Source organism: Callorhinus ursinus, unplaced genomic scaffold (assembly GCF_003265705.2).
Source record: "Callorhinus ursinus isolate GAN/ISIS: 27379988/994484 unplaced genomic scaffold, GSC_fseal_2.0 scaffold4, whole genome shotgun sequence".
Lineage (NCBI taxonomy): Eukaryota > Metazoa > Chordata > Mammalia > Carnivora > Otariidae > Callorhinus > Callorhinus ursinus.
In genome coordinates this window covers 131428266-131448934 of record NW_027397066.1, presented here as the reverse complement: position 1 = coordinate 131448934, position 20669 = coordinate 131428266, and the positions used below count along the sequence as shown (strand labels likewise).

Here is a 20669-nt window from a genome sequence, read left to right as displayed (position 1 = left end):
CCGACATCTTGCTGCCCCTTATCTCTACAGTAAAGACCTGACATTTCAGCAGGAAATGCTATCAGCATTTCTTACCTATGGTTATACTCAGCACACCGTGTAAGCTGCTTCTGTAAGGGAAAGGACAAGTGTATGAAACGCAGGGACCGGCGCTCTAACTTGGGAGCCATCAACTCTCACTGGCTTGTCACATGAATAATTTAGCTCTAATCCATTTTAAAGGCTGTGTTAATAGCTGTTCAGCAGTGTGCTTCAATCAACACGCAGAAGTACGATACAAATGTCACACTGTGATATGACCTTGAAAAAGTAGGAATTCATGGGATAAAGTTATTAAAGAGTTCTGCCTTCAACATGTGACCTCATGAATCCAGTTTCTTCTTCCTTTCTTCCCTCAAGTAACATCTGCTTATTGAATTTTTGAAAAGAAAGAGCAACTCACGTTGTACGCAGAAAATTTAGAACATCAAATAACATAAGGAAGCAAAATAAAATTGTCCGATATTTCTACTTATTGTCATTTGAGGAATTTGGGGGGACTCTTCTCTACTTATATGTGTAAAATGTGATATGCATGTGAGCATCTGTGTATATACATCTTAGTATTATATGTTTTTATAAAATCCAAATTACACTGACTGTGCTGTTCTGTATACTACTATTCAATTTTTCTCTTAGATATACCTCTATTTTCATTCAGTCACATCTAAATTACTTCTTCACAGAGAGGCCTGCACTAGAGGGTTTGGGGTTTGGAAATCACTATTAATTAGGTGCCTATAAAATGCAGAGCTTTTCATTAAGTGTAAAGCAAGAGGAGAAGCTACAAATTTCAACCGTGCTCACCATCATGACCATGCACCTTTATAAAGGACTGAGCTGCTGACGTGGATACATGTATGAAATCACGTCCTGAGAGACACTCTGCCACTGACAGAGAGGATAAGACCTTCTTTTGTGCCCATCTCTCCTGAGTAAGAGAATAAACTAACAGTCACAGGTGGAAAAAATGGACTTCCCAGCTTTCCGCTCCGACTTATGTAAATTAAAAATGAAATCAGCAGCCCTTCTAACCTTTATTTCTCACCTCCTGCCCAGACGAATGTGCAATATGGTGCCGAGCATGATATTCCAGAAGGAATAGGCACCATATAAATACCCACAAGGAAATTTTCTTTTGTCTTTTTCCCTTAGGTTATTATTTGCTTGTCTGCTTAGGATTCAGGAATATGTTCTCATTAGCCATATAGATGGTTTTATATTTTTTTAAATAAAAGATTATAAAGATTTAATATAGTATATGTAATATATATTATTTTAAATTGTAGATTGCTTTGTTGCTTTTGAAATGTCTAGCATCCATGATAACATCCAGGTATCAGCTTCTGAAAATAAGAAATTTTTGTTATTAAAAAAATGACCTGGTTGATAATTATAATCAGTTTGTTTAAGACACCAACACCTAGGCCTGAAAAAATAGTTAAGTATTCATGGACACTCCATACTTTTTACATTAAAGAGGTACTTCACTTAAAAAACAACAACAACAACAACACACACACACACACACACACACACACACACACACACACACACAGGGGCACCTGGGTAGTGCAGTCAGTTGAGCACCCGATTCATGGTTTCAGGTTGGGTAGTGATCTCAGGGTTGTAAGATGGAGTCCTGGGGAGTCTGCTTAAGATTCTCTCTCCCCTCTCTATGCGCCTCCCCTACCCCCACTCTCTCTCTCTCTCTCTCAAATACATAAATCTTTAAAATAAACACACAAAAAACCATACAACCTAAAAATACATACACAAAAATAGTTATATATATATATGCATACACAATATATATTAATATGTATGTATAGTTAATATAATAACAAAAATAGAGCATGGTTTAAAGGCATTAAGAATGTCTTTGCTTAAATAAGCTCTATGATAAATCCATTTATTAACTTACAGTTCTTTGGTATAGTAAATTAATAGTCCTGATTTCTCTGAGAAATACCATTTCTTACATATTGTATTTCCCAAACTTATGATACAAATTAGTCAGGGAAGTGCTATCAGTCTGAAGGCTGCCTGTTCTTTTCTTATGTCTCTGAACATTCCTTGGTCTGCTTCACGGGCTCCTGTCCTTCTGCAACTGTCAGCATCCCACTAAGAGCCAAGATTCAATCCTCAGCCCTCTTTTATCATCTCCATGACCTTTTTCCATCATTTTTTTGTATCACTTACATAGCGATAACTCCCAAATCTCTATCACCACTTCAGATTTCCCTATGTGTCAGGATTGTATACCTAATTATCCCTGGTCTTCTCCCACTGAATGCCTGAAAAACCAAGCCGGGTGCTGGGACCAGCTCTTCCTAGCTCACAGGAGTCAATTGTCAAACAGAGACATTATTAAAAAGCTATACAAATTAACAGTCAAATAAATTGTACTAGAAATAGAAATAGTAAATATGTCAAACTTATTATTTTGAATTATTTTATTATTTTGCTATTCTCTGTATGCTTGAGGTTATTGTTGTCTATTGTATTTCCATGGCAGAAATACTCTATAATGATGTGCTAATGCTCTTCTCTTACCAACTCCGTGCTGAGTGACATGGGTGTTAGTTTCTTTTTACTATTTATTTATTTTTTCACATCTTTTTTAAATTTAATTTAGTTTTATCATGTCATGTTAGTCACCATAGAGTACATCATTAGTTTTTTTAAACTAAGTAGTTTTTTATTTTTTTATTTTATTATGTTATGTTCATCACCATATAGTACATCATTAGTTTTTGATGTAGTGTTCCATGATTCACTGTTTGCATATAACACCCAGTGCTCCATGCAATAGTTTCTTGACATCAGTCACATTAAGAGGAGTCACACCAGAGAAGTGGACAGACTGCAAATCAGGGCTTTCCTTCTTTGTGGAAAGCTGGTTGTTAAACATTTACCACCGTACTACTCCTTAGACTGGAGTACATCTCTGCCAGTCGTTGTTGTTGTTTGTTGTTGTTGTTGTTGTTGTTGTTGTTTCCTCTGGAATCCACTCTACCCCTTCCCCTGACACCCAGTGTCTTACAGAGGAGCCATCTCTGCAAGATGCATTTCCCAGACTCCCTCATTAGCTTCTTTCCAGGGGTTTCCATTAATGGCAGGTACGTACAGGAAACTGCCAGATGAAGAAAAGGAAAAGGCAGACAAGTACTCTGATAGCAATAGCCTCTCTGCTATAGCTCTGGATCTTGCTGGAGAGGCCCACATAATCCTTGCTTCCAGTGGGCAATCTTAGTTTTAGAAACATTGCCCCTTTTTTTGACCCTCCAGACTTGTGAAGGCAGCAACTTCCTGCAGATGTTCATCTCTGGGGTGCCTGAGAGCCCCCATTTGGCTTCTCAGCTCTTCAGAGCTGCATGGCCAATACCCTGTGTAAATATTTTTTTAAGTTTATTTAGTTTTTAAATCTCTGCACTCAATGTGGGCCTCCAACCCATGACCCCCGAGATCAAAAGTTCCACGCTCTTCCAACGGAGCCGGCCAAGCATCCTTATTCCTTACTTTTAATTGCAAGTTTGTATACCACAAGTCTAATTAGGAGACAGAAACCACACAGTAATTATAACAAGGGAAGGTTAATATTAAAGAATATGTATTCTTGAGCTGTGAGAGGAGAGTCATTATGAAGATGTAGAAGGAGCTCTGAAGGAAACCTTAGAGCTGAGAGGGAGTAAAATAAAGGGTTATCTTAGAAGGAAGGACACTCTCCCAGGTTTGGTTCATACCTCATTGGAGAAGGTGTAGTGCAGCCCGTGGGATGGCCAAGAAATTTGTTGTGTAGCCCAGGCCAGAGTGGTCTGTAGTTACCAAAAAAGAGGAAGTAAACCAGGGGAGCCACGTTGGTAGGCGAGCATGCAGAGAGAGTCCAGGTGCCACTGTGGAAGCAGGGATAATGTGTTGGGGGTAGAAGGAAGAAGTCTCAGGAAGGAGGCCCTAGGGCGTGAGTGAGGTATGTGAGGTCACCAAAAGGACTGTGCCTTCTGGATATGAGCCTAGACAGAGGGCTACTACCTTCTTTTTCTTTCTTTCTTTTTTTTTTTTTTTTGCTACTACTTTCTGAATCTATTATAAAATATAATGGATACAGAGATTCATAGTGCAGAGATTGCAACATATTCATATTATATCAATTCGTTATAGGTTGCCAAAAATTGTGTGTGAATATGTGCATATAAGTGGGAAATATAAATGAGATCAGGTCACTATCAGAAATCAGGAAACCTTGGGGCACCTGGGTGGCTCAGTCGTTACGCGTCTGCCTTTGGCTCAGGTCATGATCCCAGGGTCCTGAGATAGAACCCCACATCGGGCTCCCTGCTCAGCAGGGAGTCTGCTTCTCTCTCTTCCTCTGCCTGCTGCTCTGCCCACTTGTGCGCTCTCTCTCTCCCCCTCATTGTCAAATAAATAAAATCTTTTAAAAAATTAAAATTTAAACTAAAAAAAAGAAATCAGGAAATCAAGAGTTCAAGAGGCAGAATAAATACTGAATAACAAGCTGTAGGACAAATGGAGAAAACAGACAACCAGCCAAGATCAAAATTTGTCAGGTGTCTGAGAGAAGAAATAGAACAAGAAAATTGAAAATCACCAAATAAGCTCTAGAAATAGGAAATGATTGTTTTTTGTCTACTTTTTAAAGCCAACATCTAAAGTATTGAACTTTGTCATTGTTGTAAGATGTGACATCTAGAAAAGCTTTGTGGAAGTGAAATTTTTGGTACCTTAGAAAGAGAAGAGATTTGCCAATTAAATGTATTTTGTTTCAAGGAACATTGTCAGGCATATCAGCTCAGATGAAATAAAAGTGCAACATTCATTCTCTCTTTTTTTGTTCCAAAAGCAGAAAGTTTGCAAATCCACATGGTACAATAATAATGTTCTTAGTGTGTCTGATAACTTCTCAGTTATGAGAAGGTACATTATGAGACTTTCCTCTAGACTGATAGCTAAAGGATGATTGATTCTGCATCATAATTTCCTATCAAAGGTCAATATACAACTTACCTAATTCTCTAAAAAAACTCAAAAAAAAAGAAAGAAAGAAAAAGAAAATCCTAAGCCACCCCGCTCCCACCTGAATCCACTACATTAAAACCACAACAATAGGAACCTCCAGGTGGCTCAGTCGGTTAAGTGTCCAGCTCAAGTCATGATCCCGGGGTCCTGGGATCAAGCCCCGCATTTGGCTCCTTGCTCAGCGGGGAGCCTGCCGCTCCCCCTCCTTGTGCTCTCTCTCTCTCTCTCTCTCTCTCTCTCTCTGTGACAAATAAATAAATAAAACCCCCCAAAAAAAAGAAACCCACAACAGTAGTGTTGCATAGTTGTGAGAAATCACATGGCCTCAAACATCTACTATCTTGGCTCCTTGCAGGAAATGTTTGCTGATCCTGACCTCAAGTACTAAGAAGGTTCTACAGGTCACATATGAAAATTCAATATTAGAGTGAAACCCAGTGATATGAATTCATGATAGCACGGTGATTGACTCCTATCTTCTACCCAGACCCATTCTCAAACAAGGGGCAGTCTAAAGTTTTTTTTTTCTTGTTTGTTTGTTTGTTCCTTGTTTGTTTGTTTGTTCCCATTTTCTATGGGGCAATGCAAGAGTTGGAAATGAGTATTCTGATGATCATTTGGCACTTTCTCAGTCCATGTAAAGTGTTCAGGTTGTTTGGGATAGTTAGTCAGCTCCCTTTCTGCCAAATAAATGAAAACATTCTTTCCCCTTTTCACAATAACTGGTAGAAGATTGACTTGGAAAATATTGTTCTTCATTAATCTAGTGATAATGCATCCCACATTTGTTGTGAACAGACCCACTTATAGTCTGTGACAGAATTTTATTATACTTTATTGTCTTATTTTATATGGAATATCCAGGATTTTAAAAAAGAATTTCTGAAAATATGATAGCTTCAGGAACAAAGGTAAATTTTCCAATAAGGTACAGGAATACAACTACTACATATAGGTGATACAAAGTAGAAGCTTTACTTGTCAGTCATAAGAACATGTGTCTGGAAATACTATGTATATGAATATTCATCTATCCCAACAACAAAGACGTTAATTTCCCGAGTTGCATAAAAAAACCTGAAAAACAAGATACTGAACAATGTTTTTTTTAAAAAAAAAGTCCTAAAGGCTCCATGATTCTCATCTGTGGACTCTGAATTAAGTACAGCAATCTCATGCAGTGATGTCTAAACTCAGACATAACATAACTTGTTGAGAATCAAGCCACTTCCTTTGTGGGAAAAATTATCGGGTCATTTAAAATCACCAAAGTTGAGACTGATAAATGGCTACTTTTAAGGAATTATAAATCTTCCTTGTCTTCCCACGTTTCTAAAAATGTAAATGAGGTAATCATCAGTCTGTACTCCCTGCTCTAAACTCCAGGCTCCTGAATCCACCTGCCTACCTGGTATTCTAAAAAGACATTTCAAAATAAACCTATCCAAACCTCAATTCTTGATGCCTAAATCAACATATTCAATATCTTCCTAAACCTAGTCTTCACTCAGTCTTCCAATTTACTGTAAATTATACTAGAGTTCACCCAATTACTCAAATCAGGGAAAAAAAAGAAAAAGACCACAACTTTATTATTTTGATGTATTCTTTTTCCTAATGCCCACATCTAAGATATCAGCATGTCCTCTCTAACTTACTCTACCTTCAAAGTGTTTCCTGAATCTGCCTACCTCTCTCTAATTCCCAGTCACCATCTGTTCAATGTCATTATTATGTCTTCCTCAGAATGCTGAAAAACTACCTATCTAGACCCTCCTTCCATCTTGGTGCCCTCTAACCCACAGTCTACACAGGAACCAGAGGATGTTTTTTTGCACTGTAAAGCGGACGGCATCTTTGTTTTGCTTAAAAGGACCTTTTGTTGCACTTGCACTGTGATCTATATTTGTTACCATGCCTTACAAAGTCTTGTGTTACCTGCCTTCTCACCAACTTTAACACCTCATCTTATGCTACTAAACCCTCCCCAGTTCTGACCTGCAGAAAGCAATGGGAAGGCCCCATGCGTTTTTCTCTATCATGGTTTCTATAAATCCCAGTCCTTGCACTTAGAATGCACTGATCCCTGACACCCAGATGTGCGCTAGGCTGACTCCTTCTCAAACTTTTCACTTAAATATACGTGCTCGGAGACAGTCTTTCCTGACATTGCTCTCAGAGGCAGTGCCCCACTCTCTGAGTCATTATTCTCCTTTCTCTAGTACATTTTATTGTTTAGCTTCTTTATGGTGCATAGCATTCATTGTAAGTATTTCGTTGATTCATATGCGCATTGCCTGGCTCAGAGTTCTTCGATGATGTAAGCAAACCAAACCTAACATATATTGTGCAGTAACTCTAGACCCCAGGTTATATGCTTTAAACCAGAGATCTCAAAATAACATCCCGAGAACCAGATTTGGTACTTATAAATGATTTTTGATATGATCCTGGGGCTTTGTGTTCTTTTTCTTTCAAAAATTAGCATTTGATGATGTATTAAATCTTTCAATATCTCATATTAAATCTGAATTTTCAACTTCTTTTGAAAGTTCAGATTAGGCAGGGTCTCTTAGCCCACATTTGCTCATGGTGGCAATTTTGCTGGAGATAATACAGATACACACACAATTTCATCAGTCTCCACCTGCCTGCTTCACTTATTCATATTACTTGCCCAAACCTATATTAATCGATGCAACTCCTATGTGAATACACAAAATATTCACAGGATACATTTCTGATAATGTCTTGTAAGCATGTGTACTCACATACACACATATGTTCACACATAAGCATTAGAGTTGAAATTGAAATATAAAAATACATACATCAGGGTATAAACCAAGAATATGTGCCTTTGAATCTCAAACCACTATAAAAGTAATTGAGGTTTTCCAAAAGAAAATGCCAAGTATGACACAAAGAAAGATTTTGTGTTTGTCATTTTCCACTGAAGAACGCTTATAGAAAAAGAACTAAGAATGGTATCTCCAATTTTTAAAATGGAAGTTATGTTAAATAATAATGTTGATATATAGCTTTACTCATTTCCAATTCTTCTTCATGGGGGATTGGATTTCAGCTTCATTAGGGTATAACGTTATTTATGGTGATTTAATCCATTAAGTAGTAGAGTATCTAGATACTTTCAATACATTACAACAAATGCAGTGCAATCTCATTGTCATCCAGAGTGCTGAAATGAACTAAAGTTGGGTCATGGGACCACTGCAGACTATATCTGAGAAATTTTAGGGCAAGAAAAATATTTCTGATAAGCTGGGGAAAAGAAAATATTCTTCAATATTTAAAATGTGAAAAAGATGATTCCCTAAAGTATATGGCAGTGGCTTTGCTTTCAATACCTACTTAGGAAAAAAAAAACTTTAAAAGTAAACTTTAAAACAACTTTTTTTTTTTTTTTTTTTTTTTGCATTTGGCATAGTACTCATCCTAACAATAATTACTCTGGTCCAGTATTTGAACACCAAAAATGAATCGTGATCAAATCATAATACTATTTTCCTTTTTAAAAAAGTGATTTATGTTAAACATTCTGAAAGGTGTATAATATAGGGTGTCTGCTTTTCAATAACACATTTAATAAATTTTAAAGTCATTTTGTGTGTATGTTTATGTGGAAAAGAGAGATAGGGGTGGAATAATGATAGATTTGGTAGATCTAAAACTCTTGAGCAAATGTGTCACCCAAAATTGACTTGCTTAATGGATCAATATGCAATTTGGAAAGAAGTCTGGGCTCTGTCATTTATATTTTCCTATTCAGTGATATATAAACACCCTGAATGAAAACAAAGCTTTCAGCTCATAGCCAAAGCTACGAGTGATAGAATTTATAATAAACGTGCCTGAGTTCAATAGGTGGTCTTTTTCCACCCAGCTCAATTATGTCTTCGTCCTTCATCCGTCTCCAAAGAGAGAAATGGATCTCCTCTTGGTTGTTAAAGAGTTAAACAAACTTATGCAACATATTTCACACTGGAAAAAAGGAATGAAGCTGAAGGGCTTTCTTTTCCTATGCTGCTTATTATCAGAAAAGAAAATGTTAAACAAAAACCCCTAGAACATTTCTTCTTATGTCTCATTGGCCAGAAAACAATCATAATCTTCTCATAAACCATGTACCAGCAAATGAAGAGACTGAGATGGTTTGTTTAGACAAATTATGGGTCATAACCTGGGCATAAACATTTGGCCAAGCAAAAAAAAAAAGTTGAGTTCTACTAGGGTTGAAAAAAGGGATAGTGGTTATGTGATAAGCATGCAACAGTATCTGCCATAGTCAGACATATTCTGATGATATAAGAGTAGGAGGGTTAGTTACTATTTTGGATATCCAAACCAAGATTTAAAAGGCTCCCCAAAGCCTAAAAGTAATGGGTTGAAATTTAAGATAAAGGAAAGATGTAAATAAGTGTAGAACATTATATACTCCACCACTTAGGTTCAAGTATGCTGACGATCAGTTGGTTTAGAGTAGTTCAAATGAGAAGAAGCATGTGGTTTTGTCTGACCAACACATTCACTAAGAATCAATGATTAAAATTAAATGGAAACTTTCCACAATCAAAGATTGCATTCATAAAGTCATATTTATCTTATCTTTCCCAAACTCTACAGTAGGTGAGATTGTAGTTAAAATATTGTTTTCCTTTCTGGGACTCATTATAAAAAGACTATTTACACAAACTGAAGCAAGAAGAACATCTAGGGGAGCCATATTAGAAGGGAAATTTTATAAAAACTGGAGACATTTAAAGAGAAAAGAGAAGACCCAGGAGCTCATGACAGCAATCTTCAAATTTAGAAGTGCTATTATATGGAAGAAGAATTAATTTTTTTTCTGTGTAGCTAACATTTACTGAGCTTCTACTATGTTCAATGAGAAAAGTCTGTGTTTTCATAGAGTTTGAATGTGGATTAAACAGAGTAACACACACTTTTCAGAGTCTAGATCATAGTGTGAGCTCAATCCATGTTAACTACTATGTTTATCAAACAAGGAAAGTTACCAGTACACATATTTTTAACTCAGTTTGTAGGAGAATATTTGGACAAACAAAATTGTTGAAGATGAGATTTGGTTGCCTGACAAGACAGTAACCTTTCTGGCACAAGCGAAACTGGGTAATTTTAAATATTAATTTATTTAATAAATGTTATTTAACAGCCTAATATATACCAGGTTCTGTCCTAAGCAGTGGTATTACCGTTGTGAAGGAAAAGGAGAAGCAAACAAGCAAAATCTTGGCCCTCTAAAAGCTTATATTGTAGCAGAGGAGAAACACACCAATAAAATATAACTGTTTCAGCAGGATAAATGCTATAAACATTAATAAAGTAAGTGATAGATAATTCCAAGTGGCTGTTAAATAGAGGCAGGGATCAAGAAGCATTCTCTGATGAGATCATGTGAACACATCAGTGGTGTTAAGAAGTTATTACCAGATAGGGAAAGAGTGAGCATTCAAGTCTAAATGCACTGAGAAGTTTGCTTAACATGTTAAAACAAACAAACAAACTAACTAACAAACAAAAACAGCAAAATGACCTAGGAGAAGCATAGTAGGAACATAGGTCAATGAGGTAAACTGACTGTACACCATGCAAGGTTTTGTACTCCACAGTAAGCTTTATGCAGTTTTTCTTTATGTAGTTGACTAATCTCCCCCAGTGAAGAAAGCCAATTCACGGCAAACAGTTTCCTTAATCAGTGTTACAAAGGGTATGAATTCATTAACTGGCTGGGGAACTAAACCAGATGATCATTAAATTCTTTCTAACCCTGGTATTCTATATCTTACGGGCCTTTTTATGGAGCCCAAATATGCAATCTTGTTTGTCAAGTGAGGGTTTTCATTAAATCTGCAATTTCAATAGTCAGCATCCCAGCACTGAACACAGAGGCTTTGGCTCAGTACCTCTAATTTCTGACTTACAAGTGAAGAAACTTTAGACACATTTATGTTGTATTAAAACAGGCACTTTTTAAAAATAACACTTGTGGATTTATTTTAACTAAAAAGAAAACAAAAATTAGGTTTAGGTATTCTCTCTCTCTCTCTCTCTCTCTCTCCCTCTCTCGTAAAATGTATCTCTTCATTCCCTCGGCTGTGTATGTTGCTAAATCCTCCTGGCAACACCGTTAGCTATGAAGCTTTGGATGAAAATTGCTGTAAACAAAACAAGGGCAGAAAAGTTACTACAGAGAATATTCTGCAGCTGCAAAAACACCTCTAGGCCTTCCTCTGACACGATGCTACCCTCTGTGTGCACGTAGCTGGCTACCGGGTCACAGCATCCAAACGCCCTCCAGGAAGAAGTCGGCTTGCAGCTTTGTTGAGGTTGCCAGGAATTAGAAAAATTCTTCTCTCATAGAAAAGTCATAACTGAGATTCTTCACACTGAAAATACCAAGTACTTAGACCAGGTAGACAAGCCATTGTACCTAAAGGATGATCGCTCAAGTCCTGGAACAAAAGTTGAAGCCAGCGCAAGAAATACACAAAGCAGGGGCACCTGGGTGGCTCAGTCGGTTAAGCGTCTGCCTTCGGCTCAGGTCATGATCTCGGGGTCCTGGGATCGAGTCCCACATCGGGCTCCCTGCTCAGTGGGGAGCCTGCTTCTCCCTCTGCCCCTCCCCCTGCTTGCATGCTTGCTTTTTGATATATACATAGATAAATCAAGAAAGAAAGGCAGGCAGAAAGAAAGAAGACAGGAAGCAAGTTTGATGCATGGTATTCATGGATTGGCCGCCGCTTTAATCTCATTTAATCTCATACAATTATTTGGGTCAAATATTTCTGGAGGTTGGCCTGGATCAGTAGTCCTTGAACTCTGGCATGTATCAGAATCAGCTGGAGGACTTGTCCAGCACATATGGCCCAGCCCTACCCCAAGAGTCTCTCGTCGGTAGGTAAGGGCTGGAGCCGGATAATTTGCCTTTCTAACAAATTCCCAAATGCAGCTGCAGAATTAGAATCTACTCTTTGACAATTACTAATCTAGACACAATTACTTGAGAAATTGGAATTTTGTCCTAAATGAAATATATTTGCCTGGAGCCACACAACTCAGTCCCTGTGGCCTGCCTATAGCTTGCTGAGGCCCATCGGGCCAGATTGTCCAGGAGCTACCCTGTGTCTTCCGTGCGCCCTGTCTCCCTGCTTCCTTTGCCTCTTGCTTCCTTGGCCTGCTGCTCGGCCAGGAGCTTGGTGCGGTTTTGTGCACGCCTTCACCCTCTTTCTGAAAAAGCTGTTCTCAGGAAAGAGCTGATAAACTCATTCTCTCTCAAAAAAAAAAAAAAAGAAAAGAAAGAAAGAAATATAGGGCGCCTGGGTGGCTCAGTTGGTTAAGTGACTGCCTTCGGCTCAGGTCATGATCCTGGAGTCCCGGGATCGAGTCCCATGTCGGGCTCCTTGCTCAGCAGGGAGTCTGCTTCTCTCTCTGACCCTCTTCCCTCTCGTGCTATCTCTCATTCTCTCTCTCAAATAAATAAATAAATAAAATCTTTAAAAAAAAAAAAAAGAAAGAAAGAAATATATTTGTCCATTCAATCAACTGAGTTTTATTTATTTAACAAGGATTGGGAGACTGAATGCTACAGTCACCTGCCTTAGTTCTAAGATTTTTCTATGGAAACCTGGAGTTTAGACAAATTTTTTTCTTAACAATATTATAACATTTATAGAGACTTGGATTTGCCGTGAAACTTATAGATCCAGAACTATTTAGTGCTCATAAAACTTCTAAGACACAGGCATTACTATCTGAGTTTTTGATGAAAAAACAGCCTGTTGTAGGTTAAATGACCTATGTGAGATTAAAATGGGGTGCCTGTGTGGCTCAGTTGGTAGAGCATGCAACTCTTGATCTGAGGATTGTGAGTTTGAGCCCCACACTGGGGGTACAGAGTACTAAGAAAAAGTAAAAAATAAAATCATTAAAAAAAAGCTACCAAATGACAAAGAAAGACAACATCAAAATCAGGGATCTACTTATTATTTTCCCTATAGCAGGGAATTTCATAATTCTAGGTGCATATAAATCATCTGGAAATCTTGTTAAAATGCAGACTCTGTTGAGCATATAATGAATACATGACGGTAAAAAAAACCAATATTACATATAATATTTAAATGAATTTATTATAACATTGTTTATATGATTTTTAAAAGTGGTGCATAAGGTATGAAAACATCATTTATTCCATCAAAATAAATTGTGTCTACCTCATGTGAATTTGAGTCTTTAAAAAAAAACTGTAATCTTCCAATTATATGAGGCACATAAGTCTTATAAACACAAAAACACACAATAAAAACTTACAATCTGCTTTCCGTTTAATAGAAAATTGGATTCTATTTTTAGTTACAACTGTCTTTAAGTCTCAATATGCAATCAAAAATAGGAATGGTACGAATTTCCTCTTGAAAGAATCATCAAGCAGCCCATCTTACTCTAAGTAGATACACCATGCTTGAGTCTGAGTTATTTCTAATCAGGAGATTTTTGTATGATTTTCCTCCATGAAGTTACTTGAGGACTATATTATAGCCAGGTTTTTTAAAGACATTTCTAAAATATATTTTACTTAACTTCTCAAGAATATGTTATTTTTATTTTAAACCATAATATATCTCTTCCAACATTATCTCACAATATAGAAACCGGTTTTATTTTAAATACCTCAAAGAAATATCCAGAACTTGAAAATTAAAAGCTTGTCAAACTGAAGCATACAAAAATCTTTTTAGGAGAATTTATGTTTGCTATTTATTAGTTGGCTAGATACCAGATACTGTGATATTATGTATTAACATATAGATTTCTGTTCAGTGGAAAAAGTAACCCAAATGTTACTCCTTTTCTGTCTGATTAAGATATTAACTTGTTTTTGTATCAAGCTTGAGATTTTGCTCTAACTTTTCTTTTTTCAAAATGCCTAGAAACAGCCATTCTTCAAAATGATGTTTTAATCTTTTTTTAACCATTTCATTGGCGTTCTCATTCATTAACGAGTTGAATAAAATTTTTGACATGTGTTTATTAAATATTTGTATGAGTCATATTTTTAACTTTTTGAAAATTACACTTGAACAGTTTGGGAGGTTATTCACAAGATGCCCGAGTGGACTCTGCCGGAGATAATTTCGTGGTGTTGCCAGAGGACTGCAATTAATTCATTGCTCGTTAGGCCCAACCACATACTTTCTTGCTCTTGGAATCTCAAGTGGCACTGGGACTTAACTTTTGATACTCTTTGCTTCCTAGGTTCCCCTCCCCCTCAGTTCTGTTCCTTTGTTTCTAGTTCTTGGCCAAGTCTCTTAGTCTGTTCATTCTCTAACTCGTGGCTTGAGTTCTTTCTTCACAGCCAGAGGCAAGGACCATGGACCACCAGGCTTGCCTTGATGGCAAAGTCTAGGGAACTGTGTAGATGTGAGTTGGTCTGGGCATCAGTGATTCAAATTGTCCACCAGGATGACGGAAATCGGTTGCATGAGGTGAAAGATGATAGAAAATCTACTTTGTTAGCTTTCTTCTTTTTGTTCATTTTACTATATGTGAACTCAAATCGATGACGAAAATATTTTTTGAACACTGCAGAATAGAACATTTGTGTTTCTTTTTTAATCTTGACTTATAACTGAGGTTGTAAAATTGAAGATGAAAGCTATGTGTCTGCAATTGAGAAAAGCCTTTACCTCTCATCATGTGAGTTTGAAATATTTTCCTACCTCTAGGGGATATTATTACACTAGATTATAAAAACTCCCAAAGAAGCTCTGTTTTAACTGGTTTTTAGAGAAAATTAAGCACCATATATTTCCAATATTTTTAGGACAATCACGAAACCAAATAAGTATTTTAAATATGTTAGCCTTTTAAGAAAAAAAAATTATCACCGAAACCATTAGCTAGAAATATTTTTTTTAAAGATTTTATTTATTTATTTGAGAGAGAGAGAATGAGAGATAGAGAGCACGAGAGGGAAGAGAGTCAGAGGGAGAAGCAGACTCCCCGCCGAGGAGGGAGCCTGATGCGGGACTCGATCCCGTGACTCCAGGATCATGACCTGAGCCGAAGGCAGTCACTTAACCAACTGAGCCACCCAGGTGCCCTAGAAATATTTTTATATAAAAATTCAAGCTCACTAACTTAAGGTGAATCTTTGAACAAACAAGACTGGCTTAATAATTTTGCTTTAAAAAGGTAAATGATGAGCTACATATAATTTTCTGAGTTTATCAGCCTGTGGTACAAAGCAGCAAGCATACATTTTATTTTTTAATAGGATTTGGGTTTGTTATTTTATGAAGAAGCTAGTTAATCTGGACTGCCTACATTTTTTATACTGTTTTACTGTACAGAATATATCATTACTTCCGCAGACTGCTTGAGATTGCAAAAACAGAAAACTAGTGTTTAATCAAATTAAATCATAATCCCGCCAGTGTTTTTATATCAACAATAATTTTGATCTGCAGTGTGTCAGCTTAAATAAAAGTTTAACATATTTAGTTAACTAAACTGAATTAATAGACAATTTCTAAATAAGAGAGACTACTGAAGATCATATTAATGAATCATATTAATGAATCATATTAATGAACTTGTCTACTCTGACTTCTTGAAGAAATTGCAGAAGTGATGTAGGTGACTGCAGAAGGTTGTACTATGTATGGCTGTGAGTTTTGCTGGTCTGCCAGCAAATGCCTGCGGACACTAGACAGTCCTTGAGGATGCATCTCCCAGCGTTGTCTGCAAATTAGAAGCCAGTTCTTTGGGTTAATAGTGATTTAGACTATTCTAGAAGTAATTGTGGTACAAAAATAGAACTTTATGAAAGTCATGGATATGTTTCTGCCTATCAAGTGAAAAACCAAAAGAAGTTTGTTTGAAAATCAAGTGCTTGGTTATTCCAAAATGGAAAAAAAAAATACATGGCAAAGATAAAACTTGAATAAATCAGTTGCAGAAGGTTTTTGGAAAATTTATTTTATTTATCTTAAATGACAATATCTGTAAATATGGGTCTGAAAAGAAGCAATGAAATGTGTTAAAGTTTTGTGTAAAAGTTCTCTTAGTTGATGGGCTTACTAAGATTTTTTTTTCTTTTTATTAACATGTAATGTATTATTTGTTTCAGTGGTACAGGACTGTGACTCATCAGTCTTACACAATTCACAGCACTCACCATAGCTCATACCCTCCTACACTGTTGGTGGGAATGCAAGCTGGTACAGCCATTCTGGAAAACAGTATGGAGTTCCTCAAAAAGTTGAAAATAGAGATACCCTACAACCCAGCAATTGCACTACCGGGTATTTACCCCAAAGCTACAAATGTAGTGATCTGAAGGGGCATGTGCACCCCAATGTTTATAGCAGCAATGTCCACAATAGCCAAACTATGGAAGGAGCCTAGATGTTCATCAAAAGATTTTTTTTAAAGGTGGTTTGTGAGTCCCTTACAATAAGATATTATATTAATACAAAACCAGAATATTTGGCTTTCTCTCTTAAAATAAAATCAATTTTGAAGTATTTTGTTTTCTCTTAACAATGCCATTATTTATTTTGCTTGAAATCAGCTCAGGCAAACAAAATTCCATATCACATCAGAATAATTTTTGGCGCTTTGCATTGATTTTGACATGTCTTTATTATTACAAACAAGAAAACAAAAAAACAAAACAAAGTAATGAAGTTTTCTTATTTCCGAAAGAACTAAGTTTTCTTACAATTGAATAAACTTCTATATTTCATATTGTGTTGTCACCCTAATTCAATAGATAGCTACATATTGTTTCATGTGACCATACTGCATTCAAATGTTTGAAAATTTTACTTTGACAATAACTAGTCTAGTACCTATGCATCATAACCACCTTGCAGAAGGTTCTCAATTGAAATTACTGATGTACTGTAGGCCTCTTGTTTTCCATTGCTCAAGATCCATTGCTTAGCTGAGCTCAACGAGGATAGAAATATCATCATTCTAAATTCCACTTCTGCCCGCTTTGATGTCCAAAAAAAATTTATAAGTATTTATTTTCAAGTGATGGGTCAAATGGTGTGCCCTGATTTGACATGATATAACCAAAGACAGAAGTTAATGCAATAAGCCATGGAACTTTGTTAAAACTGACATGTGAATTGAAGAGTTTCTATTTGTCACAGAATGACTTACTTCACTTAATCCTTCTCTTCATTTTGGAGGATTAAGACTTCTTAGACCTACAGATTCTTTTAGAATTTATAAGGATTTTAAAGATTTTTTTAAAAAATAAACATTATACACGTAATTGTGTGTGCGTGTGTTTATATGTGTTCTTAGTCTGTGAAGGATATCAACACACTCTTTCCTGTCATTTTTGTCTGGGGAGTGGAGTTAATGAATAGGGAACTTTAGCCATTCTTTGTCACTATTGGCATGTTCACCCAAGATTTTTTTTTTTAACATGGATGCCTCCAATGAATGAAATATACTTTTTAGAAATATCCAAATTCCAACAAAGGAAAATCAACGTGTGTAACATTTCCATGAATTTTTACCTATTTCCCCTGACAATGTGTCAATGGAAATAATTGAGATGATGATGATCCATTTTTCTCAGCTCATTACCATCAAATTATTTTCTACAATATTTAGTTTTCCTTACTGAGGATCCCCATAGCAACAGTTTAGAAGCAGGGCTTCAGAATTAATTGCTTCATACTCATCCAGTGCAAAATGCTGGCCAGGAGTGGGAGTTCCCTTCTCTGAAGCTGCTGACATTGAGGCTTTTCTTGAGAGCTGGTGCTAGACATCTCAAGCCTAAAAAGAGCCAATGCAGTAAATGTTCTCTCTGGAGAGGAGAGCATGGCAACTCCCAGGAAGTGGGCCCTGAGAGGGAAATAAGTCCTTGCTGTGCCTGTGTGCTCCCTGACACTTGCTTTCTTTCGTGTTCAGTTCACCCAAGTGCCCGGGTTGGTTTTCTCATTATTTTAAGCCATATATCCCAAAATAGCTTCTGGCATGCTGTCCTCTGCACAGAAGCTCATAAAAACTCAGCAAGACAAGTATTGGCTGCATTATTCTTCTCTCTATGACTGAAGCTTTAAAAAATGAAAAAGAAGAAACTAAGGTAGAAACTGTGACAAGGTCTGGGGGCTGGAGACCTTAAAAAATGAGGCCACACGCCACAAGAATTTGGCTTACTTATCACCCAGCATTAGAAGGCACTGATCTAGCCCTCTCTTCCTCGGTGCTGCCTACAAAGGTGCAGCCATCTCCTACTGAGACTCATGGCGGCCCTCAGACCTCTGGTGAAGCCCAAGATCTTTAAAAAGAGTACCAAAAAGTTCATCTGGCACCAGTCAGACCAATGCATCAAAATTAAGCACAACTGGCAAAAACCCAGAAGCATTGACAATAGGGTGCACAGAAGATTCAAAGGCCAGATCTTGATGCCCAGCTTTGGTCACGGGAGCAACAAGGAAACAAAGCACCTGTTGCCCCCTGGCTTCTGGAAGTTCCTAGTCCACAATGTCATGGAGTTTGAAGTGTTCCTGATGTGCAACAGATCTTATTGTTCAGAGATTGCTCACAATATCTCCTGTAAGAACCACAAAGCCATTGTGGAAAGAGCAGTCCCACTGGCCTTCAGAGTCACCAATCCCAATGCCAGGCTGTGCAGGGAAGAAAGTGAATAGGCAGACAGCTTATGTGCCCATTGTATTGGGGTTAATAAAACCATAAAATTACAAAAAAAAACAAAGAAGGTGCTGATCTAGGGCAGGCTTTAACCTGATAAAGAGCAGGCTCAGACCTGGAAGTTGAGACATCTGGAATATTATCTCTAACACTATCAATAGCTACTGTGTGATTTCCTTCCATTTAGACTCTTTGGATATTCATTTAGCCATCTGTTAAAAAGAAGAAGGAGGAGGAGAAGGGATGGGGGAGATTTGTCTAGAGAATACATGTAAAACCCTTTAAAACAGTGCTTAGTACATAATATAGGTATAATACATGCTAATTATTATCATGCAATGCTTTGTAAGTTTCCTGCTTGATTTAAAATTTAATTTTCCATAGCTTCTGAGAAAGTATAAGTTGTCAATATACTTAAAGATCCAAGAGTAATACCCATGTGATGACTTAAAAAGTGAGACAAGACTGTGCATTTCCATGCTAAATTGAAAGAGAAACTCAGGGAAATCATTAAGAAGAGAAAGGGAGCTGCTCCTACTTACCTTCTTTCTGACTTAAAATATCTCAATATCTCCACTTTTTCTTTCTTCCTCGGCTCCTGCGGGGGAATACAGGACCTTTTCTCCTCACCAAGCATATCCATTTCACCTACACCCTAAACCCTGCTTTGTCTTGCCTTTCTCGAGAATAAAGCTCCCAAATAAACATCTTTTCTTCTTTGCACATCACCAACTCTTCTTTTTTCCTTGTTTCTTCCTTCTGAATTAACAGCAACCTCAGGTCTCTCCTGAGTTACTATGTTGATTTAACTCTGCTACCACTAAGCCTGCCACCATTTCCTACAAAACCACTTGCTTATTTGTTTCCTTTTGCTTTTAAGAATCTTATGTGCCCAGGGGCACCAGGGTGGCTCAGTAGTTAGGCATCTGCCTTTGGCTCAGGTCATGATCCCAGGGTCCTGGGATCCAGTCCCGCATCGGGCTCCTTGCTCAGGGGGAAGTCTGCTTCTCCCTCTCCCTCTGCCTGCCGCTCTGCCTGATTGTGGGCTCTCTCTCAAATAAATAAATAAAATCTTTTTTTTTAAAGATTTTATTTATTTATTTGAGAGAGCGAGAATGAGAGAGAGAGAGAGCACATGAGAGGGGGGAGGGTCAGAGGGAGAAGCAGACTCCCTGCTTAGCAGGGAGTCTGATGTGGGACTCGATCCGGGACTCCAGGATCATGACCTGAGCCGAAGGCAGTTGCTTAACCAGCTGAGCCACCCAGGCGCCCATAAATAAATAAAATCTTAAAAAAAAAATCTTATATGCCCAGAATTGAAGTTCAGGCATAAAATTATCATCAATATTGACAAATCCTTTCTTTTATTTAATTTTTGGTACATTTTCTTGTGCAAATATGTTCTTTAAATGCAAATTTCTTATTTCCGTTTTTAAAATACATATAAGAAAACCTTGAAAAATGCACTATTTTGTATATATTTATGTATTTAAGGTTTACATAGTTTAGAATTAGTAATCTTATTATCTTGCTTGCCTTTTTTTTAACCCAATGTTACATTTTTGGCATCCGTCTATGTATTGATCTATCTAATACAACTTGAATAAGTATAGAAATCAAATCAGTTACTCTTCTGCATGGATTCCTTCTTATGCGTACATTGTATTTTATATAAAGAGGGGAAACCCCATGTTGTTTACATTGTCTTGCTACAATACACAAACTGCTGTGACCATCTGCCTAGAGGTCACTGTGTGAACCTGAGCTATGTTCTCTGGCAAGCATAATCCCAGTGCGGAATTGCTGAATCACAGGAGATATGAGAGCAATCTTACTGCTTTCTGAAGTGACTACATCTGCAGATATTTCAA

At 37.1% G+C, this 20669-nt stretch overlaps 1 protein-coding gene across 1 annotated transcript; it reads left to right on the top strand.

Moving 5' to 3' along the window:
* Positions 1-18389: 18389 nt before the first annotated feature.
* Positions 18390-18797, top strand: LOC112826229 (large ribosomal subunit protein eL32-like). Its single transcript, XM_073891269.1, has one exon. The coding sequence runs from the start codon at positions 18390-18392 to the stop codon at positions 18795-18797; it is 408 nt and encodes a 135-aa protein (XP_073747370.1).
* Positions 18798-20669: the final 1872 nt, after the last annotated feature.

Bases quoted from the DNA above. Each gene is read 5' to 3' on its own strand.
- LOC112826229 (XM_073891269.1), top strand. From the start codon at position 18,390: ATGGCGGCCCTCAGACCTCTGGTGAAGCCCAAGATCTTTAAAAAGAGT.